This window comes from Martes martes, assembly GCF_963455335.1.
Source record: "Martes martes genome assembly, contig: scaffold_135, whole genome shotgun sequence".
In the NCBI taxonomy this organism is placed as follows: Eukaryota; Metazoa; Chordata; class Mammalia; order Carnivora; family Mustelidae; genus Martes; species Martes martes.
Window position 1 is genome coordinate 96,692 of NW_027666442.1, and position 27,669 is coordinate 124,360.

The 27,669-nt window shown below is 36.2% G+C and overlaps 1 protein-coding gene across 10 annotated transcripts in view; it reads right to left on the reverse strand.

Annotated features, from left to right (window-relative positions):
• LOC308338017 (ankyrin repeat domain-containing protein 26-like) overlaps positions 1-27,669 on the reverse strand; it is a 140,450-nt gene that overhangs the window by 75,478 nt on the left and 37,303 nt on the right. For all 10 annotated transcript variants that reach the window (XR_013966355.1, XR_013966356.1, XM_080831571.1 and 7 more), the window contains 7 exons: positions 14,503-14,670; positions 12,582-12,615; positions 12,094-12,235; positions 6,635-6,848; positions 4,781-4,964; positions 3,914-4,048; positions 2,422-2,574 (listed from right to left, as the gene is read on the reverse strand). Coding sequence is in view for 8 of the 10 variants with exons in the window: in XM_080831571.1 (XP_080687697.1) it covers positions 2,422-2,574; positions 3,914-4,048; positions 4,781-4,964; positions 6,635-6,848; positions 12,094-12,235; positions 12,582-12,615; positions 14,503-14,670 (1,030 nt within the window). In the remaining 2 variants the exon portion in view is untranslated. The remainder of the gene's footprint in view (positions 1-2,421; positions 2,575-3,913; positions 4,049-4,780; positions 4,965-6,634; positions 6,849-12,093; positions 12,236-12,581; positions 12,616-14,502; positions 14,671-27,669) is intronic.

A 27,669-nucleotide genomic window follows, 5' to 3' on the forward strand; every position in this document is an offset into this window, starting at 1 on the left:
AAAGCAAGGGGAGCAAGGGCAAAAATGAGCTATTGGGACTTCATGAAGAGCAAAAGCTCTTTGCACAGCAAAGGAAACAGTCAACACAACCAAAAGACAACTGACAGAATGGGAGAAGATATTTGCAAATGGCATATCAGATAAAGGGCTAGTATCCAAAACCTATAAAGAACTTATCATACTCAACACCCAAGAACAAATAATCCAATCAGGAAACGGGCAGAGGACATGAACAGACATTCCTGTAAAGAAGACACCCAAATGGCCAACAGACAGATGAAAAAGTGCTCAACATCACTTGGCATCAAGGACATACAAATCAAAACTACACTGAGATACCATCTCCTACTAGTCAGAATGGCTAAAATTAACAAGTCAGGAAACATCAGGTGTTGGCAAGGATGTGAAGAAAGGGGAACCCCCCTACACTGGTGGGAATGGTGGGAATGGTGGGAATGTCAGCTGGTGCAGCCACTCTGGAAAACAGCATGGAGGTTCCTCAAGAAATTGAAAATAGAGCTACCCTATGACCAGCAACCACACTACTGAGTATTTACCCTAAAGATACCAATGTAGGTATCCAAAGGGGCACATGCATCCAAAGGTTTATAACAGCAATGTCTACAATAGCCAAATGATGGAAAGAACCTAGATGTCCATCAACAGATGAATGGATAAAGAATATGTGGTATATATACACTATGGAATACTATGCAGCCATCAAAAGAAATGAAATCTTGCCATTTGCAATGATGTGGATGGAACTAAAGGGAGGGTATTATGCTGAGCGAAATAAGTCAATCAGAGAAAGACAATTATGATATGAGCTCTCTGATATGAGCAAGTTGAGAGGCAATGTGGGGGGTTTGGGGAGTAGGGAAGGAAAAAATGAAACAAGATGGGACCAGGGAGGGAGACAAACTCTTAATCTCAGGAAACAAACAGGGTTGCTGGAGGGGAGGGAGGTGCAAGGGATGGGGTGCCTGGGTGATGAACATTGGGGAGGGTATATGCTATGCTGAGTGCTGTGAGTTGTGTAAGACTGATGAGTCACAGACCTGTACCCCTGAAAGAAATAATGCATTATATGTTAATTTAAAAAAAATACTGAGAGATGGTGAAATCAACCCAATTAACTGAGAGGATAAAATGTGATAGCAGGGAAATAAAATGAGATGTCCAGACAATAACTAAATGAACGTTCACAGCAGCATTATCAACGGCCAAAAAGTGGAAACAACCCAAAGGTGCATCAAATGATGAATGAACAAGGGTTTTAGCCCACAATGGAGTACTGTTTGATAATAAGGAATGGAGCACTGATATATGCTATGACACAGATGAACCCCAAAAACATTAAGCGAAGGAAGCTAGTCACAAAGGACCACACATTGTGTGATTCCCTATATATGAAATATTCAGAATGGGCAACTCTATAGAGGCAGGAAGTAGACTGGTGGTTGCCTGAGCCTGGGGGCAAGGATTACGGGTTTCTTTTCAGGGTTATTAAAATGTTCTAGTTGATGGCAATAATGGTTGCACAACTCTATCAATATACTCAGAAACATTGAACTACACATATTAAATGGGTGAAATGTATGGAATGTGTATTCTATCTCAATAAAGCTTTAAAAAAAATCCAATGGCAAGACATAGATAATTTTCTTAATTCTCTCTTTTGGGTGTATATAGTATACATGATCTAAATATTTCTGTGCATTTATTATATATTGAAAAGGAAAAGAAAATGAAGGAAATGCCTAAGTTCAACTGGTTTGTGAAATCACTTTTCTGTACAAGTTACCCTGAAATCAGTACAGATTCTGTATCCATTCAAAAAAGTAAAGATGAAAAATAAGATAATTTCCTGAAACATTCTATTAAACATTATCTTCTGCTTTTACATGGCTTAGCTCATCATGGTAACAGAGATATCATTAAAAAACATTGTTTAGCGCACCTGGGTGGCTCAGTTGGTTAAGCAGCCAACTCAGGATTTTAGCTCAGGTCATGACCTTATGGTCATGGAATCAAGCCAGCATGGGGCTCTTGCTGGGCAGGGGTCTGCTTGAAATTCTCTCCGTCTCCCTCTGCCTTTCCAACCCCCTCACCGGACCACAAATAAATAAATAAGTCTTTAAAAAAATTATTTAGTAGGGAAAAAGTCCCAATTTCTGTGAGGAATGATGTGTAAATTTCAACTTTCAAGGGTAACTACTATAAGAAAAAAATGTATAACAGAAATAACAGAATGAAAGTCAAAGTTTAAGAAATAAGTACATTGTGAAGATACTAAAATTGTACTAAATTAATTGTAACGAAAATACAGAAGAAAGTGGTCCATGGAAATAAGCATCCTAAAACACTTCATATTATTTAACCAACTACAGATTAACTTGACATGTTACATTTCATACATACCTGATTCCTACTCTGAGCCAGTTTTTTCTTTAAGTCCTGTACCTCATCTTCTAAATTCATACGACAACGTGATGTCACCTCCAGTGAAGACTCTGACATAGATAGTTTTTTTAGGGTATCGGCCAGTTCTTCTTGAAGTTTTCTCACAACTACCTAATAAGACATTTCTGTTACTGGTTTTATAAATCATCTTACTATTAAATTACATTAACAATATATAACTTTAACCTATGTACTTGGAAAATTTCACTACAAACGTCAATTCATCTCCTTTTCCTAACATGTACACATTATGGCTGTTTAATGAATTTGGTTAAAGACACAAAAAGATGTTATCCTGCCTAGTCAGTATTATGGTACTTAGATAATTAATTCAGCCCCACTATCCATTCCTTGTGGATGAATTTTCCCAAAGCTTCCCAAGCTACTGAAGTCTCAGAAAGAAATGGCTATATAGGTGGAACTAACTTTGGTAAATTCTACAGTATGAAATGTTTTCCCTCTTTTTTATTAGAGGCTTCAATTAATGTCGGAGTTCCTCACAGGTTCAATCCTCTGCTCAAATCCTTTTAACAGATAACTATCTCAGAACATAAGTGAAGTCATTCTAATGGCCTTCAAGACCCTAGATGACTGGCTTTCACCTCTCTCCCTGACCTCCATTCCTGCTACACAAGAATCCTGCCACCCCTCATTAATCTGAAAATGGAGATGCAATGCCCAATTAATAAATTACAGAGATACAATTCTCTTTGTGTTGGACAAACTTATGCCCAAATGATAGTAATTGAGCTTTGAAATGAGCAAATTATTTGTGAAATTGCTTAAAAATTATAAATAGCAGTGGGAAGATTAAATCAAATATAGTTTTGCTAAAGCTCATTACAGTCGTCCCAAATTATGATTTAATGAAAAGTAAGGGCCTTCAAAAGATTAAAAGGTCATAAGAATACATGATTTCAGACTAAAAATTCAAATTTATATAAATAAGAATAAAATTATGCCAACCTAAAATGTATAAAAAGCTACCATGTATAGCTTGCATAAATGTATAAATGTATAAAAGTATATATGTATGTATATATATATATTTATACTTATAAATATATACTTATACTTATGTATATATGTATAAAAAGTACTGAGATACTGTACTTTTTATTCAGTTCATTTGGGAAATCTGGAGCTAACTGTCAAGTTAATCCACTTAATTGAATCTCAATTTCAAAATATGCATGCTTTAAAAATCCTCTATGCTTGGAGTGTTGGCTTTTAAATATATATATACATATATACATGGAGAAAATATATATATATACAAACACACATATATATACATATATATGTATACATATATATACACATGGAGAAATATATATATATATGTATATGTACACACACACAGAGAGAAAAAACAATAATTTCAGAAAATAAAATATATATACATACAAATACATACACACGTGTACTTCAAAATAACTAAAGAAAATACCCCAGAACTCATTTTGTTATCCATTTCTATCTCTTTTTGTTTGCAAAGGTGATTGTTTAGAATTCCATCTCGTAATATTCTGGCATCCTGTTTTCGACAAAGTTGTTTCTCAGTATCATACCGTTCTTCCACAACCTAAAGACATATTTTCATTAGAATTTTGGATGACACCATTAAAAAAAAAAGTCAAAAGCTTAAGAGAACTTAAAAAAAAAAGTTCAAAAGAAGTAGCCTTTTTAAATACAAGGATTTTTATCCTACACGAATAACTCAAATTTTAATTTAAATGACAGCTATATTTGTCATAGAGTAAAAATACAGGTAGATACAGTATGTGAAATAAAATTTCTTTACAAAGCATTTAACTAATTCCATCATAGTCTCAAGGTGATTTAGCCTGTACTTTAATATAAAAAATCCAAAACTGGGGTGCCTGGGTAGCTCAGTTGGTTAAGTGTCCCAGTCTTGGTTTCAGCTCAGGTCATGATCTCAAGGTTTTAAGATCAACCCTGAGTCAGGCTCTGCACTCAGAGTTGCTTGAGATTCTTATCCCTCCCTTTCCCTCCCCCTCTACACATTCCCCTACTCATGCTCTCTCTCTAAAAATAAATAAAATCTTAAAAAAAAAAAAGCCAACATGCATATTTATCTCAATTTACCCTCCATCCCTTCATTCAGAAAATAGACATAGCGTTTATACGAGAAGCCAAGAATTCCAATAAATTAATGATCTTAGCTATAAATATCATAGTTCCTATTAGTATAAAACTAAATTTTTATCTACTTTATACCTAAGTAATATACATTAAATCAAAGGGTATTATAAATAATAGTGATGGAAATATGAAATTTTTATCAAAGACTTACCTGATTGAAATTATTTCTTACAGTCCTCAATTCCATATCTAGTGCTCTAAGATTAAGTTCAAGTTCTTGTTTCATTTCAACTTCTTTCTTATACTGCTCTTCTTCTCTTGTTAGTTGCTCCCGAATCTTTTCATGTAACATTTCAGCAATTGCTCTGTTCTCGGTTTCTTGTTTTAAAGTAAACCTGCAAATAAATGTGCTTATTTTAAAATTTGTTTTGTAAGCAATAAAAAACTCATGTTATGATCTGCTTCCACATATGCTGTTTTTTTATCCAAATGAAATTTCTACATTCTCAATTTTTTTTTCCTTTCTAGGGCTCATGTTTTTAATTTCTCACTTCAATCTCTTCCAAAAGATATATATAGTTGAAAAGAAGCAATGAAAAAGCATTGTGCTGCTTAGTACTAAGTTTTAGTCAGTAATAACTGTGGGAGACATTGTAGGGAAAGGAATTTTGAAATTATTCAAGAAAGAATGGAAAATTATTGTTTTTTCTACATAGTCCTAATTACTCCTCCATTAGAAGAGATAATTTAGTTACTATTTAAAAAAGAGAAGTTGCTGTTTATAAAAAAGTTATAATTCACTACAAGTAAATTGCTACTTCATGAAACATCACAGGTACAGCCGTGTAAGACAGTATCTGCAGATGCATTTACACAACATACACCTGCAGATTACTGTGATCCAGGACCAGGCTAGGGAGTCGAATATTTGTTGCCCTATAATTTTTATGTTTCTTCTTCTGCAATACTCTCAATTTACCTTATTGATTATTATTCATTTCATTTTTTTAAAGATTTTATTTATTTATTTGATAGAGAGAGCACAAAAAGGTGGAGTAGCAGACAGAGGGAGAAGGAAAAGCAGGCTCCCCGCTGAGCAAGAAACCCAATGGGGGACTCAATCCCAGCACCCTGGGATCATGACCTGAGTCAAAGGCAGACACGTAACCAACTGAGCCATCCAGGTACCCCTTATCAGTTTTTTTTTTTTATTAACATATAATGTATTATTTGTTTCCCCTACTATCCATTTAATAAATCATTTAAAAACCCCTTTTATAACAACACAGGATCTATATTAAGTAAACAATAAAGAGTAATATGTGCTTGCAGCATAGGCTTTTGAATTAATTTTATCAACATATAAGAGAGATGCTGAAAAAACATAGCAGTAGTCCTTTTCCATTTTACTTTTTAGTCACACTAAAATTAGTTTTAGAAAAACTAATTTTAAAAATGTTTTCTGTCTCGAGAAAAATGGCCATTTTATACCCTGTTGATGGGTCCAATTTAAAAATAGGATGAAAGAACATTTTTAAAAATTTTTATACTTTAAGTAAACAATAGTACATTGAAGAATTTATTCCAAGTAACCAGAAATGTATAAACAGATTTATATAAAAAAACATTGCTTACAGCATTAATTAAAGTATAGAAAAATGGGGGTAAAAAACCCAAAATTCAATTTGTTAAATAATGAGGTTTCCACATGGTGGATTTCTATATGGTCATTAAAATTATATTTGGAATATTCATTAAATTATTAAAAGCTGTTAAGAACTTGCTGTATTATTTTGAAGAATCTCATACTTCACAATACTAAAGAAGTTTTCTTCCCTATAAAATCCCAGAAGGTAAGTTAGCAATTTTAAAACTTCTACACATCTGTAGTATAAAAGTAAATAATTCTAGGGGTGCCTGGCTGGCTCAACTGGTAGAGCATGTGACTCTTGATCTCATGGCTGTGAGTTCAAGCCCCACATATATTGGGTGTGGAGCCTATCTTAAAAAAAAAAAAAAAAAAAGTAAATAGTTCAAGTATTTCCTTAAAACCAAGATATCATACCTCAAACAGTAGAGTTCTTGCTCCCATTCCACTTTTTGAAGCTCTAACTTCGATATCATTTCTTTTGTTTCTAATAGCTCCTTTTGTAGTTCATTAGCCTTATTTTCCATTTTTTTATTTTCTCTTTTAAGTTGTTCACAGTGATATTTTTTAAGATCTATTAATCTTTCATATGAAAGAACCGCCTCCTGGATTTTCAATAAACTGACAGGATCTACATCAGAGAAAAAACAAAAACAAATAAAATATATAGGGCACCTGGGTGGCTCAGCTGGTTAAGCATCTAACACTTGGTTTCAGCTCAGGTCAGACATAATCCCAGAGTCGTTGGATCGAGCCCTGCATCGGGCTCCACTCAGCATGGAGTCTGCTTGAGATTCTTTCCACCCTTCCTCCCTACCCCTCTGTTCTTTACCACACCCCTAGTCATGCTCACTCTCAAATAAATTAATTAAATATTAAAAAAGAAAAAGAATAAAATATATGAGTACTTTTGCATATAAAGGACTGTATGCTTTCACATTCATTCATTCATACATTAAACAAATATATATTGAAGGATTTCAATATGAAATATATTACTGGGATGCCTGGGTGTCTCAGTTGGTTAAGCATCTGCCTTCAGCTCAGGTCATGATCTCAGGGTCCTGGGATCAAACTCTCCATTGGGCTCGCTACTCAGTGGGGAGTCTGCTTCTCTCCCTGCCCCTGCCCCTCTTATGCACTCTGTCTCTCAAATAAATAAAATTTTTTAAAAAGCAAAAGATATTACACTAAGCTCTGCAGATCTCTGGCTTGTATTTAGCTTAAAGTCTAGGGAAGGAGAAAACAATTAGGAATTCAGATAGTTCCTATAATAAAAGAGTTCTAGGATCACATAACATAACTTGATCTACGGTAGGAAGGGAAGATTTCCCTGAGGAAGAGATAACTATTCTGAGAAATGAAGGAGGAGCAGGAAACACGTGAGCAAAGGAGGAAGGAGAGCATTAAAGACAGTCTACAGCATGTGCCAAAGTTCTATTGCAATCTGCTTCTGGCCAAGATGGAGTAACAGGTACTGATTTATCTTCCTACCTGAAAAAAGCCAAACAAAAACAGGTAAAATACACTTTAAAATCACTTTCAAGAAAAAGGAATTCAGGCAATGAAGGACAATGATCCCTGAAAACACAAGAAGTTAGCCTAACACATACTGGAGCTCACTGCCTTGGCACAATTTCCAGGCCATGACACAGGTGAAAAAACTGAGATAGACTCCACCAGACTCCCTGAGTTGAGGTGATGAAACTGAGTCCGGTGAAACCAAGACAGATGAGATCAGCGGTCAAAGCACTGGCGAGGAGAAAGCAGAAAAAAGAACGAACCCCGGAGAACAGAAGAGTAATAACCAATGCATGCACGTAAGGAAATCTCCTGTGACCAGGGGAAAGATCCATCTGGAAAGAGCAGAGGAAACCCTGCCTGGTGCTCACACGGCACCAGGGGCAGTATCTATCCCCATTAGCCATGCTGGAAAAACTCATAACCCGCAGCACAATGAATAGCGTAAGTAGGTCGTGCCTCAGCAGTGGGGAATTATGAGCTCTAGGCTGAACACTACTCTGGATTCACCTAACAATTCATAAGAGCAGGACGGGAAAGGATCAAACTGTTTGTCACTAACTTAGCTAGAACTCCAAAGAAAGCATAAAAAGGTAAGTGGAGGCATAGAAGCTATTTTTTAAAAACTAAATAGCACTTACAGAGATGTAAATTATATCACACATGAAAAACACACTGGATTTTCCAATAAACACATATGAGACAGCTCAAAATAAAAGACTGAAGTTTGACATCTGAAAACTGTGAGAAGCTAATATACAATTTCCCAAAGAGGCAGAGGAAAGGAACTAGAAAAAAATATTCGAAGAAAAAATGAGGGGGGCACCTGAGTGGATTCGTCAGTGGGCGTCTGCCTTCAGCTCAGGTCATGATCTCATGATCTCACGATCTCAGGGTCCTAGGATCAAGCCCAGTGTTGGACTCCCCAATTAGAGGGGAATCTGCTTCTCCCTCTCATTCTGCCCCTCCCCCCTGGCTTGTGCTTGCACTCTCTCTCTCTCTCTCTCTCTCTCCTTCTCTCTCTCAAATAAATGAATAAAATCTTTAAAAAAAGAAAAGAAAAAATGGCCAAAACCTTTCTAAACTTAATGAAAACTCTAAACCCACAGATCCAGAAGGATCTGGCTAGGAGTGAAGAAAAGAAAGTAAACCTTTATAATTTTCTTAAACGACATATGATGTGTTATAACATTACTAGATGGAGGACTATGATGCTTACATCATATACTTTAGGCCCTAATCACCAAAATAGCAAAACTAAAGAGTTACAGCTAGTAAGCGAAATACATACATACACATAAACACATAAATAAAACTAAATCATAAAAATTACTTGCTTAATCCAAAAGAAATCAGAAAAAGAAGAGAATGGAATGAAGATCGGAAAGGACAAATTGAAGTCAAACAACATGATGACAGATTCAAATCAACTACATCAATAATCACAGTAAATGAAAATGGTCTAAAAGTCTCAATGAAAAGGCAGACTGTCAAAATGGATAAAAAAGGAAGACCCAGCTATCTGCCACCTATAAAAAAAATGCACTTTAAATGTAAAAACTACAAATGTGTTAAGGGGCCAGAAATATGATAGACCACACTAACACTTGGCAAAAGAAGGCTGAGCCTGAGCGGTTACATTAATACCAGACAAAATAGATTTCAAAGCAAAAACATTAGCAGCAATAAATAAGTTCATTTAATAATGATAAAAGGGTCAACTAAAGGAAGCATAATAAACCTAAATGTTTATGCATCTATTAATAGGTTCAAAATACATAAAGTAAAAATTGACAGAACTTCAGAGAAACAAGCAAATTCACAATTATAGTCTGAGAGTTCAGTAGGCAGAAAATCAGCAAGGACTTCGTAGACTTGAACACTACCGTTCTTCTCAAGCATCCGTGGAACACTTACCAAAAGAGACTATATTCTGGGTCATAAAATAAATTCTAATAAAAGGAGTAAGTCAAAAGAACTGAAGTCATAAGAGTGTGTTTTGTGACCACAAAGAAATGAAATTAGAAATCAAGAATAAAAATATCTCTGGAGAATACTCAAATATTTGCAAACTAATTAACGCCCATCTAAATAAACCCTGGGTCAGAGCGCCTGGGTGGCTCAGTTGGTTAAGTGTCTCCCTTCGGCTCAGGTCATGATCTCAGGGTCCTGGGATCAAGCCCCACACTGGGCTCCCTGCTTAGAGGGGAGTCTGCTCTAAGACTCGCTCGCTCTCGCTCTCTCTCTCTCACTCTCTATCTCTCTCTCTCAAATAAATAAAATCTTTAAATAACCCCTGGGTCAAAGAAGTAAGGAAAAAAGAAATTAGAAAATATTCTGAACTGAATGGGAATGAACATATAACACCTAAGAATTTCTGGAATCCTGCAGTAGCAGCACTCACATGAACATTTATAGCACTGAATGTATATACTAAAAAAGAAGAAAAGTCTCAAACTGATGACCTTTGGCTCCACCTGAAGAAATTAGTAAAATAGTAGTTAAAAAAAGTTTGATAAACTTTGGTTATATAGAAAAATCTGACAGAATTTTTTAAAAAGCTACTAAAACTAATAAGTAAACTTACCAAGTTCAAGAATGAACCTGGATCCATACCCTGTATCTTAAATAAAAAAGAACTCAAAATGGGAGTGCCTGCATGGCTCAGTCAGTTAAGTGGCTGCCTTTGGCTCAGGTCATGATCTCGGGTCCTGGGACTGAGTCCTGTGTCCAGCTCTCTGCTCAGCAGGGAGCCTGCTTCTCCCTCTCCCTCAGCCTGCCATTCCCCCTGCTCATGCTCTCCCTCTCTGTCAAATAAATAAATAAACAAATAAAATCTTTAAAAAAAAAGTGGATCTCATGGATCACAGATCTAAATGTAAGACCTAAAACTATAAAACTTTGTTATTCAACTGCGAAACTTCTAAAAGAAAGCGTGAGAGAAAACCTCTGACCTTGTGCTAGGCAAAGATTCCTCAGATAGGAACACCAAAAGCAAAAATCCATAAAAGAACAAAGGTATAAACTGGACTTCATCAAAAAGAAAAACTGCTCTTCAAAAGATACTGCTGAGAGAATGAAAAGTCACAGACTGGGAGAAAATGTTTGCAAAAAAAAAAATACAGGTGATAAAGGAACTATATCTAGAATATACAAAGAATTCTCTAAACTCAACAGGTAAGAAAACCTAATTTTTTAAAAGGTTTTATTTATTTGTTTGACAGAGATCAAAAGTAGGCAGAGAGGCAGGCAGAGAGACAGGAGGAAGCAGGTTCCCCACTGAGCAGAGAGCCCGATATCGGGGCTCGATCCCAGGACCCTGGTATCATGACCTGAGCCGAAGGCAGAGGCTTTAACCCACTGAGCCACCCAGGTGCCCCAAGAAAACCTAATTTTTAAAATGACAAAGGATTTGGACAGTTCAAAGAAGATATACAGATGGCAAATAAGCCCACGAAGATATGCTCAACATTATAAGTTATTAGGGAAATGTATATTAAAACCATAATGATACATATACTACAGACCCATCGGAACATCTAAGACTTAAAAAACTGACAATACTAAGTGTTCATGAATATATAGGGAGAAATCAGAACTCTTACACATTGCTAGTGGGAATTGGAAATGGTGCAACTACTTTAGAAAACCATTCGGCAGTTTCATAATGAGGGAATACAAAGAGACACGAGACTTAAGGGTTATTACCTGCCTGAATTACAGTTAAGGTTTCATATGCATATACATATGTCAAAACTATCAAATTATACACTTCATAATGTGCAGTTGCCCTAACTTAAGCTGTTGAGGGGAAAAAAACCTCTATTATAAGAAAAAATATCTAAAACAGTGGCTGAGACACGGACAGAAGAATATGAAACAATCCAAGATGAAGCTGAGAACTGTGGTTTTTCACCCCAGAACGATGAGACGTAATAACTAAGCTTTAAGCAAGGGGGTCACGTGATGAAATATAAATTTTTAAAAATATATGGTAACTATGGTTGCAGTGTAGACCAAGATTCTGGGAAGTGGAATGCCAGGGAAAACAGTCCTGGGTCGTTTCAGTTTTCTAGGACAAATGTAGTGGTAACCTGACCTGACCTTGGGTGAAGGCACACAAGAGGAGAGTTAACACACATCAGGTGTGCCATTGCCATGACGAAAAACATAGTGGAAATTACAGCTCTTTGGCTAAGAGTATTCAACATTTCTCTATTTTCATATAAAACGTATTTCTGAGATGAGTAGCTCTATAACACATCAGTGTTGTATGGTACAGCACTAGACAAGAAGTGCACATATTACTATAGTAATGTACATACAAAGGCTTCATATTTACACAAGGGTCTTACCTTTACAATCCATGCGATGTTGTTCAATTAGCGACATGCAAGTCATATGATTAGAGCAAGGCATGTGGAAACCCTCCGAAATTGTTTCAGATGACAGAGTTAAGTCATCAAAGTCATCCATAGAATCAATTTGCTTTTTGACCTACAAATAAATAATACTACTTCAAAATGTCCCCTAAATGTTGATAAAATATACTAAGTGTAGAGAGATGATAAATACCCGTATCTTTTTACAAGAGTAAAAAAAAGGTACTTTCAAAAGGACTGATTTTTATCAAAATGACCTTTATCAATAACTAGTGTTTCTGAACAACTTTTTCAACGTATATGTCTGTACAACAAAGGCAGATTTTCTCTTTTTTCACTATGCCTTTCCTAAAGTAATTTTTTATCATGGAATAATATTTCTGATAAACATTATTTATCAAAATAACGTAATAAAATAAAAATTTAAAAATAAATGAAAAAAATTATATGTATATATTTACCTTTTCCTTGTCACTAGATGTTTCCTTTGCAGATCTAAAAAAAAATCAATTCTTTTCAGGCAAATATTAAATACTTAACATACAAAGAATATCTAAATCATATCTAAACTATATTATTAATAATGTTAACAAAGCATTAAATTTAGATCACACTGACAAAAAGCAAAGGAAAATCATAACGTTACTTGCATTATTTGACATGAAGAAACATACCACATTTTTTGTCATCATTTTCAATAAAAACAAGCTTTTACTGGTTCTAAAAACTATTTGGAAAGTGCAAGTTAAGTTCTTATATGAAAGAAACCCTTTTTTGATAATCATGATATTAGTGTTTTGAGGATCTACTGTGTAAATACTATGCATTATTATGAAAACTTCACATGTTTTAAAGGTATTTTAAGCCTCACAACAATCTTATAAACGTAGGTAATTATATTGGGTATTTTACACAGGAAGAAAATGAGGCACAGAAAAAAGTAACTTCCCAAAGCTGGTACAGGTGGTCAGGAGTAGACCCAGAATTCAAATCCAGGAAATGTGCCTTCAAAACACGTGTTTTACAGTATATGGTGAAAGTAATATTTAAGTGTTTTTAAGTAATCTGATAGCAAATGAATCTATGCGTATTCCATTTTTAGCTATAATTGTAAATAATAATTCATGAATCTTAACCATTTTTTTAAATAAAAAACTTCATATGTAGGCAATATTGAAAATCTACTTTCAAACAACTCAAGATTTGCTTCTTCTAAATAAGTTGATCAATGCACATTCATTTATTCATTCAACTGTTTATTCACAAACAGACACTTATTGAGTATACTATGTAGGTGTCAATGACACTGTTGGTACAGGAATCTTCAGCTTTGTAATTTAGAACTTTATAAACCAAAAGTAATAATCTATGATAGATTGATAGTTTTTTTTTCAATTATAAATAAAATCTTTCCCCTTCCCCCAGAATCTAAACAAATATTAAGTAAATATAACCAGATAATTCAAAGTCCCTAATAAAACCATAGCTATTCATGATACTGTCAAAGGCACTGAATATCTGAAATTATCAAGGAATGGGGACGCCTGGGTGGCCCAGTGGGTTAAAGCCTCTGCCTTCAGCTCAGGTCATGACCCCAGGGTCCAGGATCAAGCCCCACAACGGGCTCTCTGCTCAGCAGGGAGCCTGCTTCCCTTCGTCTCTCTCTCTGCCTGCCTCTCTGCCTACTTGTGATCTCTGTTTGTCAAATAAATAAATAAAATCTAAAAAAATTATCAAGGAATGATTAGTTCTATTCAGAATGGCCTAAGGTTTGTATATTTACTATTATATGTATAGTTTTAAGTGAATGAATGATAGTATCTGCATATTCAATTATATGAGAATACTCCACGGTGGAACCAATTCTGAATAAACAATTTCTTGACACAAAACTACAAGAATAGGAATACTAAGGACAATTACTATATCATCTTTAAAAGAATGTAATACAATCAATAAGCTTTCTAACATTTGGAAATGTGAAAAAAATTAAATAAAATAGCCATGCCTATCTCCATTGGATCATTTCCGGGAGCATACAAAGGTATTCTAAAAGCTCCCATCTTAAAATTAAAAAATAAAGAAAATTCTTTTGAACTCCACATTCTTTTTCATATCATCCATTTCTCTATTACCTTTCCCTGTAAAAATTCTTTAAGGAGTTCTTTAAGTTTATTCATTACAGTCCAGCTTCCATGGTGACTATTGAAACTGCTCCTTGTCAAAGTCACTTGTCCTCATCTTAACCTTTGAAGCAGTGTGTCTGATATACTTGAGTATTTCTTGTCTTCACTTGTACCTACGCTACAGCATTTTATTTCCATAAAAAGTAATCACTGTTAAAATTCCTTCAGAAGGAAATAAAGAATTTGTAGATTTTACCTTCCTTCATCCTGATCCATTCCACTTGAAGTGTTGTCATCATTCATTTGTAGAGGATGAGAAGTTAGAGAAGGGGCTTTCTCAAACCTTGATGTAATCACAGATTCTTTTGATGTTTGTTTTTCTTTATCCCCTTTCCTTACTTCCTTTATATCCAAAGCAGGAGCACTATTTTAAAAAAATCCATTTAAAACATCCATTAAAAAGCTAATGTTTTCGGGAGCCTGGGTGGCTCAGTTGGTTAAGCCACTTCCTTTGGCTCAGTGGTCTTCTCCCTTCTCATGCTATTTCTTACTCTCTATCCCTCTCTCTCAAATAAATACTTGACCATTCTCTTATACCATACACAAAGATAAACTCGAAATGGATAAAAGACCTCAATGTGAGGCAGGAATCTATCAAAATCCTAGAGGAGAACATAGGCAGTAACCTCTTTGACATCGGCCACAGCAACTTCTTTCAAGACATTTCTCCAAAGGCAAAGGAATCAAAAGTGAAAATGAACTTTTTGGGACTTCCTCAAGATAAAAAGCTTCTGCACAGCAAAGGAAACAGTCAACAAAACAAAGAGACAACCCATGGAATGGGAGAAGATATTCGCAAATGACACTACAGACAAAAGGCTGATATCCAAGATCTATAAAGAACTCCTCAAACTTAACACACACAAAACAGAAAATCACATCAAAAAATGGGCAGAGACATGAACAGACACTTCTCCAAAGAAGACATACAAATGGCTAATGGACACATGAAAAAATGTTCATCTTCGGTAGCCATCAGGGAGATTCAAACCAAAACCACATTGAGATACCACCTTATACCAGTTAGAATGGCCAAAATCAACAAGACAGTAAACAACAAGTGTTGGAGAAGATGTGGAGAAAGGGGAACTCTCTTACACTGTTGGTGGGAATGCAAGTTGGTGCAGCCACTTTGGAGAACAGTGTGGAGATTCCTCAAGAAATTAAAAATAGAACTTCCCTCTGACCCTGCAATTACACTACTGGGTATTTACCCCAACGATACAGATGTAGTGAAAAGAAGGGCCATCTGTACCCCAATGTTCATAGCAGCAACGGCCACAATCCCCAAACTGTGGAAAGAGCCAAGATGCCCTTCAATAGACGAATGGATAAAGAAGATATGGTCCATATATACAATGGAATATTATGCCTCCATCAGAAAGGGTGAATACCCAACTTTTGTATCAACATGGACGGGACTGGAGGAGATTATGCTGAGTGAAATAAGTCAAGCAGAGAGAGTCAATTATCATATGGTTTCACTTACTTGTGGAGCAAGTAATAACATGGAGCACATTGGGAGATGGAGAGGAAAAGTGAGTTGGAGGAAATCGGAGGGGAAGACAAACCACGAGAGTGGTGGACTCTGAGAAACAAACTGAGGGTTTTGGAGGGGTGGGGGTGGGGGATTGGTTGAGCCTGGTGGTGGGTATTAAGGAGGGCACATATTGCATGGAGCACTGGGTGTGGTCCATCAACAATGAATATTGGAGCACTGGGAAAAAATTAAATTTAATTTAAAAAAATCTTTTAAAAATTTTTTTTAAAGATTTAAAAAGCCAATGTTTTCTAATAATTTCACTGGTCAAGAATTAAAAAAAACCCAATTTTTTGTAAAATTCTGCTACCCATTTCAATTCATTTATTAGTTCACAGAACAGTTATGAAGTCCAACCATATATAAGCAAATACACATCCCTTGCTTCAAAGACTGATCAATATACAACTACAATACAATGTCTTTGTGGTGACAAAGCAGCTGTGGACCTCTTTGTAGGAGCTGTGGAACCAAGCACCATAAACCAAGGGACGCAGGAAAACTCTTGCCTACCCATGCATCAGATAACAGGCACACTCACTACAGTCCCAGCTATGGACCCAGCAATAGCCCATAGACTGGCTCCAGCCCCTTCCTCTCAACCACATCTGGGAGCCCCTGGAAAACACTTAGATAATCACCCATTGACAAAAGAGCTTTTTTAGAAAAACTAGATTTCCTACAGTAAAGTTCCAGCACACCACCAGAGCAAAAACAAAACAAAACAAAACAAAATCAGGTTTGGATACACTGGAAAGGTAGTCATTAAAGACTACTTCAAATGCAAAGACAGCAATGTAAAACTTCAAAGAATATAAAAAGTCAAGGAAATATGATACCACAAAATGATCACAATAATCTTCCAGTAATTGATTTCAAACACATGAAGATCAGTAGTTTATCCAAAAAAGAATTCAAAATAGCAGTTTTAAGTAAACTCAGTGAGCTACAAGAAAACACAAAAAGCCAATTCAGGGGTGCCTGGGTGGCTCAGTCTGTTAATCACCTGACCTTTGATTTTGTTTCATGATCACAAGGTCATGAGATCCAGCCCAGCATCAGCCTTATGCTCAGTGTGGAGTCTGCATGTCGCTCCCCCTCTGCTACTTGCCCGGCTCACACACGTGCTCTCTCTAAAATAAATAAATAAACAAATAAAATCTTAAAAAACAAAACAAAACAAAAAAACAGTTCAATAAAATGAGAAAAATACTAGATGAACAAAATGAGAAGTTTAATAAAGAGTTGGAAGGGCACCTGAGTGGCTCAATGGGCTGAGCCTCTGCCTTCAGCTCAGGTCATGATCTCAGGGTCCTGGGATTGAGCCCCACATCGGGCTGTCTGCTCAGTAGGGAGCCTGCTTCCCCCTCTCTTCATCCTGCCATTCTGCCTACTTGTGATCCCTCTCTCTGTGTCAAATAAATAAAAGCTTAAAAAAAAATGCTGAGAGAAAAGAACTGCCAACCAAGAATACTTTATTGAGCAAAATTATCCTATAGAAATCAATCAAATCAAATCAGTAAGTTTGATACACATTAACAGAATGGGAAAAAAATTACAAGATCATCTCAATATGTGCAGAAAAAGCATTTGACAAAATTCAACATCTTTTCATGATAAACACTCTAAATAAAGTGGGTACCAAAGTATCATACCTGAACATAACTAAGACCACATATGAAAAACCCACAGCTAACATCATACTCAGTGGCAAAACACTGAAAGTTTTTCCTCTAAGTTCAAGAATAAGACAAAGGCACCCACCTTACCACTCGTATTAAACATCAGACTAGATAAAGAAATGAAAGGCATCCAGATCAGAAAAGAAGAAATCAAACTGTCTTTGTCTGCAGAGGATATGATCTTACATACAGAAAATGCTGAAGACACCACCAAAAAGCTGTTAGAACTAGCAAAGATGAAGGATACAATATCCACATATACAAATCCGTTACATTTCTATACATTAACCAAAAAAATCTGAAAAGGAAATTTAAAAATACCATTCACAAAAGCATCAAAAAGAACAAAATACTTAGGAATAAACTTAACCAAGGAGGTGAAAGATATGTACACTAAAATCTATGAGACTTTGATAAAAGAAACATCAGACACACAAATAGGAAGATATCTCATTATTCATGGATTAGAGAAATCAACATTAAATATCCACGTGACTCAAAGCCATCTGTAGATTCAATGCAATCCCCGTCAAAATTCCAGTGACATTTTTCAGAGAAATAGGAAAAAGAATACTTAAATTTATATAGAACAAAAAACACCCCAAATAAGCAAATCAGTCCAGGAAAGAACAAAGCTGGAAGCATCACACTTCCTGTTTTCGAACTGTTACAAAGGTACAATAATCAAAATAGGATGACCATTCATAAAAAAAAAAAAAAAAAACACAAAACGCAAAGAAACAGAATCAAGAACCGGACAATAAACCCATGGATATAGTCAACTAAAATTTGATAAGGGAGCTGAGCACACTCAAGGAAGAAAAGATAATCTCTTCAATAAATGATCCTGAGAAAACTGGATATTCACATGCAGAGAATGAAACCGGACCCCTAACTTACACCACTCACAAAAATTAACCCAAACTGGATTAAAGACTTAAATATATAACCTTAAACCATAAAACTCCTACAAGAAAACGGGGGAAAGCTCCCTGACATTGATGTTGGCAATGATTTTGGATGTGACATCAAAAGTACAAGCAACAAAAGCAGAATCGGTGGAACAAGCAATGTTTCTGCACGGCAAAAGAAACGAGCAACACTCTAGTTCCATTTACGTTGAATATATAGGGGAAGGAAAGGAAAAAATAAGATAAAAACAGAGATGGAAGCAAACCATAAGGGACTCTTAACTAGAGGAAACAAACAGGGTTGCTGGAGGGGAGGTGACGGGAAGATGGTCTAACTGTGCGGTGGGCATTAGGGAGGGCACTTGTGATGAGCACTGGGTGTTACATGCAGGTGATGAATCACTAAAGTCTACCCCTGAAACTAGTAATACAATATATGTTAACTAAGTTGAATTTATCTAAAAAACAAAGCAGAAACAAGTAACATAATGAAAAAGCAACCTACACAATGGATGAAAATATGTGCAAACCACACTATCTGAAAAAAGGTTAATATGTAAAGTATATAAGAAATTCATAAAATTCAACAGCAAAAAACCAAATACAATTAAAAACTGGGCAAGGCATCTTAATAGACAGCTCTCCTCAGAAGATATTCAAATGGCCAACAGGACCAAAAAATGGGCTCGACATCACTATTCATCAGGGAAATGCAGATCAAAACCATAATGATATATCGATCACCTCACACCTAATAAAATGGCTTACAACAAAAAGGGAAGAGATACCACTGGCAAAGATGTACAGAAAAGGGAATCCTTACACACTGTCACAGGACTGTAAACTGGTACAGCCACTATGCAAAACAGTGTGGAGGTTCCTCAAGAAACTAAAAATAGAACTATCAGAATATCCAGTAATCCTATTTCTGGGAACATTCTGACAGAAATGAATCAGTATCTCAAAGAGGTACCTGCGCCTCTATGTTTACTGCAGCATTATTTACAACAGCCAAGACATGGAAACAACCTACATGCCCATCAGGGGATCCACGGATTTAAAAATGTGGTGTATATATATATAGGAGAAGGGAGTTGAGGGAAATTGGAAGGGGAGGTGAACCATGAGAGACTATGGACTCTGAAAAACAACCTGAGGGTTTTAAACGGGCGGGGGGGGGTGTGAGGTTGGGGGAACCAGGTGGTGGGTATTAGGGAGGGCACAGATTGCATGGAGCACTGGGTGTGGTGAAAAAACAATGAATACTGTTACGCTGAAAATAAATAAAAAATTTAATTTAAAAAATGTGGTATATATTTACAATGGAATATTTTTAGCCACAAAAAAAAAGAGGGAAACCCTGCCATCTGTGACAGCATGAATGAACCTTGAGGGAATTAAGCTAAGTGAACGAAGTCATCCAAAAAGACAAATACTCTATAATCTTACACACGGAATCTTGAAAAAAACACATTTATAGACTTGTGGTTGCCAGGGGTAGGAGGCTGAGGGAAATGGATAGATATTGGCTAAAGGGTACAAACTTCCCATTACAAGATTAGTAAGATCTGAGGGTCTAATGTACAGAATGGTGATTACAGTTAATAATACTGTTACATATTTGAAAGTTACTAAAAGAGTTGCTAAAAAAGAAATGATAATTATGCGAGGTGATAGAGTTATTAACACTATTATCATTTGACAATATAAAAGAGTATTAAAGTAATACAGGTATACCTTACACCTACACAGTTATCTGTCAATTATACCTCAAAAAATCTGGACAAAATTCAACAATACTCACATGTCAAAAATAGCAATAATCTGATTAATTTTGTTTGAAAATAAAATTATTTGAGGGTGCCTGGATGGCTCAGTCAGATAAGGTCTGCCTTCAGCTCAGGTCATGATCTCCAGGTCCTGGGATCGAACCCCAAATCAGGCTCCCCGCTGAGCTTCGCCCTCTCCCTTTGCCCCTCCCTCCTGCTCATACTCTCTCTCACACAAATAATTTCTTCTTAATTTTCTTAAAGAAAATGATTTGGTAACTTTTGTATACTTTTACCTTACTATTTAATCCTAACATAAAAAGCTAGATTTACTAATACAAAATTATAATTACTTTTTCATGGACTAAATGCATGCAAGAGAATATTATTAGCATATAGCTACCTAAACTCACAAAAAGACTAAATTTCCCACAAGAGATGATTAATTTAGGAATTGAACATGAGCCCCTCAGAGCACTGAGAACAAAAACAAAGCTAGCAATTACTGTTTTAAAACTGTTAAACAGATAACTATTCTAGTTAAAATTTAACATCCAAAAAAGAAGGATCTTCCTGAAAGCAATTATTGAACAATCTCTCTCGACCTAAATTTCAAAAATAAATCTATAATTACAGAATATGAAATAGCTTTCATTTTGAACACAGTTGATAGAAGCAACTTTTAAATAGAAAAAAATCTAGTTAAAGTCGCCTCAAACTTAGGGTGGGGGGAACCCAAATAGGAATAGGAAGCCATAGTAACAAGAAGCCACCATATGCAGTTTTAAATGCGTGTAATTGATCAATGCCTACTGGCCTCACTCACCAATCAGGCAATGTCAGCTCCTCCTTTCTAAAAGAAAGCCAATATGGAACAAAATCACTCCAATACACATGCCTCGAGTGCCAACCAACCAACCAACAGTCTCACCCAAATTACCATGGTGTTTCAGATGATGACAAACCACTTAATTCTCTGAAAGCCCCCCAAACCTTAAACTCTACTCTTCCCAAAACCCTATATAAGAATAGCAGACTTCTCTGTCAGAAAAGACTGACCAGCATAGTTCTCTCTTACTAGTAGGCAATAAATTCCAGCTTCATCTTCTTAGTTTACATATTGAGGGCTCATAATCCTTTTGCAAGAATTGTTAAAATCTTATAATAATTTACAATCATATTTCATTTTCCCTAATAAAATATAAATGAAGTTTGTGATTCCTTTGATCCATTTTACTATAATTAAAGCTAACATAAATACCAGTAAAAGAATAAGTAGCAAGTAACCACAATATTGGGCCCCCAAAAAATTAAAAAAAAAATGTATACAACTGACAGGTTAAATTGTCAGAAGGGACCCATGTCAAACTTTCCTTTTGTTTAAGTGAGAATCAGTATTATGTTAAAAACAATACATGCAGGTTAAACCCCATTCACTCAATAAACATTTATTGAATAGAACTATATATGCTAGAACATTTTCTAGGCACTGAGAACATGGCAATGAACAGATAAAAATCCTATTCATGAGTGAAGTAAACACAAAAAACAATAAACTACACAGGCAAAATAGCCAGTAGTAGAGGAGAAAAACTAAAGCAGAGAAATCAAATTTTGATGTGCTATAGGATAACCAAGAAATCAGGATATTTCCCAAAATATAGGATAACCAAGAAATCGGGATAACCAAGAAAGGCCTTAATTTTTTTTAAGATTTTATTTATTTATTTGACAGAGAGAGAGATGACAAGTAGGCAGAGAGGCAGGCGGCGGGGCGGGGGTGGGGGGCGGCGGAGCAGGCCCCCCACCAAGCAGAGAGCCCGATGCAGGGCTTGATCCCAGGACCCCCGCATCATGACCTGAGCTGAAGGCAGAGACTCAACCCACTGAGCCACCCAGGCACTCCGAAAATTTTAATTAATTTAATTAAATTAATTTAATTAATTTTTAAGCAAAAATTAAATTAAAAAAAAAAAAGGAAGGAGCAAGGAGCAAGCAAGCCATAAGAGTATTATTGATGGGAAAAGCACTCCAGACAGAGTCAACAGGAAGTAGAGAGGTAAGCTCAAAGTGTTTATAGTGAGAAAAAAAAAAAAAAGTGAAACATTCAGTGTACCTCAGCAGAGTGAAAAGGACAGAAAATAGGAGTTCAAATCAAGGAGAGGTAGTAAGCAATAGGGAGAGACCTGAGATGAATAGATCACACAAGGCCTTGTAGGTGTTAGAAAGAACTTCGGCACATACTCTGAGCGAAATGGGAGGCAACTGGGGTTTGAGCAGAGGAAGACATACTCTGACTTATGTTTTAAAAGATCCACTGTGTTTAGAATTAATGGGAAAAGAAAAGGCAAAAGAACGAACAAACAAGAAGACCAATTAGTTAATTATTACACCGATACAGACAACAGATGACAGTGGCTTGGTCATGGAGGATGTGTTTGGCTTCTGATTATATTTTGAAGGAAGACCTGACAAGATTGGCTGACAGATTAGATGGGGCATGTATGAAAAAGAAAAAGACAGGAGTCAAAGATGATACCAAGTTTTTTGGCAGAGCAACTAGAATTGTCATTAACTTAATTAGGAAAGATAAGAAAGGCAGGTATAAGAAAGAATATCAGTAGTTCAATTTTGGGCATGTTAAGTTTGCAATACCCAATAACTATCCCCCAAAATATCAAATAGGTGGTTTTATATGTAAGTCTGGAATTCCACAGAGAGATGTGGGCTGGAGATACAAACTTGAGGATCATTAGAATATACAAGATAGTAAAAGTCAATGGGACGCCTGGGTGGCTCAGTTGGTTGGGCAGCTGCCTTCGGCTCGGGTCATGATCCCAGCATCCTGGGATCGAGTCCCACATCGGGCTCCTTGCTCCGTGGAGAGCCTGCTTCTCCCTCTGCCTCTGCCTGCCACTCTATCTGCCTGTGCTCGCTCGCTCTCTCTCTAAAAAATAAGTAAATTAAAAAAAAAAAAAAGATAGTAAAAGTCAAGAGAAAGAAAATCAAGGACTGATTCCTGGAAGGAGAATCAGGAGAATGAGGAGAAAGAAGCAAATCAGGCTGAGATGTACAGACTAGAAAGGCAGGGGGAAACCAGGTGAGTGAGTGATATTCTGAAAGCTACATGAAGACAGAATTTTGGAGAAGAGAGTTTTCCAATGGGTCAAATATTGCTGATAGGTTAAAAAAAAAGAGATCTAAGAAATTATGTCTAGACTTATTAAAATGAAAATCAGTGGTAACCTTTGAAAAATCAATTTTGGAGTAATGGGAGTGAAAATTACTAGTGAGAATTCAAGAGCGAATGGGAGGGAAGTAAGGATCACTGAGTGTACGTGGTTCTTTTAAGGATTTCATAGCTAAGTGGAATGATCACAGATGACTCAATTTTCTTGTTTAGTTCAATCCTTACACAATGATGATGTAGTATTTTTGTAATATTTTGAAATTTTTTAAATTGCATACATGTAGCACTAATTTTTTTTTTAATGTGCCTGACCAAGGGGACGCCTGAGTGGCTTAGCCGGTTAAGTCTTCGACTCTTGGTTTTGGTTCAGGCCATGATCTCAGGGTTGTGGGATCAAGCCCTGCACAGGGCTCTGCTCTCAGTGCCAAGCCCGCTTGTCCCTCTCCCCACCACTGCACCTCACCCCCCACTCTCTCTCTAATATAAACAAATAAAATCTTTTTAAAAAGCCAAACCAAAGCATTAAATAATTCAGGAAATTATACAAGCAAAAGACTCCTTAAAAATTTTCTAGATATATAATATTATATAAACTGATTATCATTTTTCTCATGCTTAGAAAGACCACAGAAAAACTCTAAGTTCCAACAGCAGTATTTCATGCTTGATAAAAATCATCTAACTCTAGGATAAATTCTACTATCCAAAATCATTAGTCATATTAAAATTCTGTAAGGAAAGTACAAGGGGTTTAGAATGTAGAAAATATTCCTATTTTGTAAACTGAATTCTCATAAATTCTATAATATGAAGTCACTATTGAAAATTTTGGTGAGGCGCATGTAGAAATAGATACTCTTTAAAAAGGAAGGATGATATGCTGGGGTGGGGGGAGGGAGAGGGGGGTGGGGTTATGGACATTGGGGAGGGTATGTGCTATGGTGAGTGCGGTGAAGTGTGTAAATCTGGCAATTCACAGACATGTACTCCTGGGGATAAAAATACATTATATGTTTATTTAAAAAATAATAATAAATTAAAAAATTAAAAATAAAATAAATTAATTTTTGTAAAAAAGGAAGGATAATAGCACGCGTGCATGGTACCTTAAGAAGAAGATTCAACGCATTAGCAACATCTTGGTTTATAGCACAGGGATCAAATCAAATGTTTGTATAGAACATGGGACAAGTTGCTATATGAAATCTCTTGGTAATACTCAGATCAATTTGAGGGTCCAACATTTGAGCACTCATGCATTAGGAACCAAGACCAAAACCTAGTGACTAGCAATTTTGTTGGTAATAAGAGTGCCAGTATAGCAGGTAACTTCCTTTTGCAACACAGCAGATTTTAAAAGTATTCCATTTTTCACAAAACTCGACCATTCTCCTACACCATACACAAAGATAAATTCTAAATGGATGAAAGACCTCAATGTGAGACAGGAATCCATCAAAATCCTAGAGCAGCACATAGGTAGTAACCTCTTCGACATCAGCCACAGCAACTTCTTTCAAGACATGTCTCCAAAGGCAAGGGAAACAAAAGTGAAAATGAACTTTTGGGATTTCCTCAAGATAAAAAGCTTCTGCACAGCAAAGGAAACAGTCAACAAAACAAAGAGACAACCCACGGAATGGGAGAACATATTCGCAACTGACACTACAGATAAAAGGCTGGTATCCAAGATCTATAAAGTACTTTATATCCAAGAGGCTGGTATCCAAGATCTATAAAGTACTTCCCAAACTTCACACCCAAAAAACAAATAATCAAGTCAAAAAATGTGCAGAACAACAGACACATGAAAAAGTGCTCCACATCACTCAGCATCAGGGAAATACAGATCAAAACCACAATGAGATACCACCTCACACCAGTCAGAATGGCTAAAATTAACAAGTCAGGAAATGACAAATCGTGGCGAGGATGCGAAGAGAGGGGGACCCTCCTACACTGTTGGTGGGAATGCAAGCTGGTGCAACCACTCTGGAAAGCAGCATGGAGATTCCTCAAAAAAGTGGAAAATAGAGCTACCTTATGACCCAGCAATCGCACTATGGGGTATTTACCCTAAAGATACATATGTAGTGATCCGAAGGGGCATGGGCACCTGAATGTTTATAGCAGCAATGTCCACAATAGCCAAACAATGGAAAGAACCTCGATGTCCATCAACAGATGAATGGATAAAGATGATGCGGGGTATATACACACACACACACATATATATATACATATATATACATATACATATATATGTGTGTGTGTGTGTATATATATATATATATATAATGGAATAGTATGCAGCCATCAAAAGAAATGAAATCTTGCCATTTGTGATGACATGGATAGAACTAGAGGGTATTATGCTGAGTGAAATAAGTCAATCAGAGAAAGACAACAATCATATGATCTCCCTGATATGAGGAAGTTGAGAGGCAACATGGGGGACTTGGGGGGTAGGAAAGAAATAAATGAAACAAGATGGGATCGGGAGCGAGACAAACCATAAGAGACTCTTAATCTCACAAAACAAAGTGATTGTTGCTGGGGGGAGAGGGGTAGGGAGAGGGTGGTTGGGTTATGGACATTGGGGAAGGTATATGCTATAGTGAGTACTATGAAGTGTGTAAACCTGGTGATTCACAGACCTGTACCCCTGGGGCTAATAATACATTATATGTTAATAAAAAAATAAAAAATTATATTAAAAAATGGGCAGAAGACATGAACAGACACTTCTCCAAAGAAGACATACAAATGGCTAACGGACACATGAAAAAATGTTCATCATCATCAGCCATCGGGAAATTCAAATCAAAACTACATTGAGATACCAACTTACACCAGTTAGAATGCCCAAAATTAACAGGACAGGAAACAACAAATGTTGGAGAGAATGTGAGAAAGAGGAAACCTGTTACACTGTTGGGAATGCAAGTTGGTGCAGCTGCTTTGGAAAATAGTGTGGAGGTTCCTCAAAAAGTTAAAAACAGGGCGCCTGGGTGGCTCAGTGGGTTGGTCCTCTGCCTTCGCCTCAGGTCATGATCTCAGGGTCCTGGGATCGAGTCCTGCATCGGGCTCCCTGCTCGGCAGGGAGCCTGCTTCCTCCTCTCTCTCTCTGCCTGCCTCTCTGCCTACTTGGGATCTCTCTCTGTCAAATAAATAAATAAAAATCTAAATATATATATATAATATATATATAATATATATAATGTAAATATATATATATATACATATATATATATATGTATATATATATATATATTAAAACAGAGCTACCCTAAGACCCAGCAATTGCATTACTGGGTATTTACCCCAAAGATACAGATGTAGTGAAAAGAAGGGCCATATGCATCCCAATGTTCATAGCAGCAATGTCTACAATAGCCAAACTGTGGAAGGAGCAGAGGTAACCTTCAACAGATGAATGGATAAAGAAGATACGGTCCATATATACAATGGAATATTCCTCAGCCATCAAAAAGGATGAATACCAACATCTGCATCAACGTGATGGAACTGAAGGAGATTATGCTGAGGGAAATAAGTCAAGCAGAGAAAGACAATTACGACATGGTTTCACTTATTTGTGGAACATAAGGAATAGCATGGAGGAATTAGAAGGAAGGGAAAAATGAAGGGGGGAAAATAAGAGGGGGAGATGAACCATGAGACACTATGGACTCTGGGAATCAAACTGAGGGTTTTAAAGGGGAATGGGGTGGGGGAGTTGAGTGAGCCCAATGATGGGTATTAAGTAGGGCATGTATTGCATGGAGCACTGGGTGTTATACACAAACAACGAATCACAGAACACTACATCAAAAACTAATGATGTACTGTATGGTGACTACCATAGCGTAATTAAAAAAAAAAGAAAAAGAAAAAGAAATGCTGGGGTAGAAAAATAAATAAGTAAATAAAAGTATTCTAAAATTTGCATAAAACATGACATCAAACCAAAAACTTTAAATATACTTTGTTAAACAATCAGTACCTTGTAGACCTAAACTCATTTTTTCAAACAGTCGCGTACTACATTGTTTTACAGGGGTGAAAGTTTACTTCCCTATTGACAGATACTTAGACTATCTCCAACTTTTTATATGAAAATAATGCTAAAATAAATATCCTTAACATATGTCATATTTTATATATATATATAAATGTATAATAAATGTCCTTAGAATGTGTGTGTGTGTGTGTGTGTGTGTTTACACAAGTCATGTTTTCCTATAGGATCTAGTCCTAGCAATGAAGTT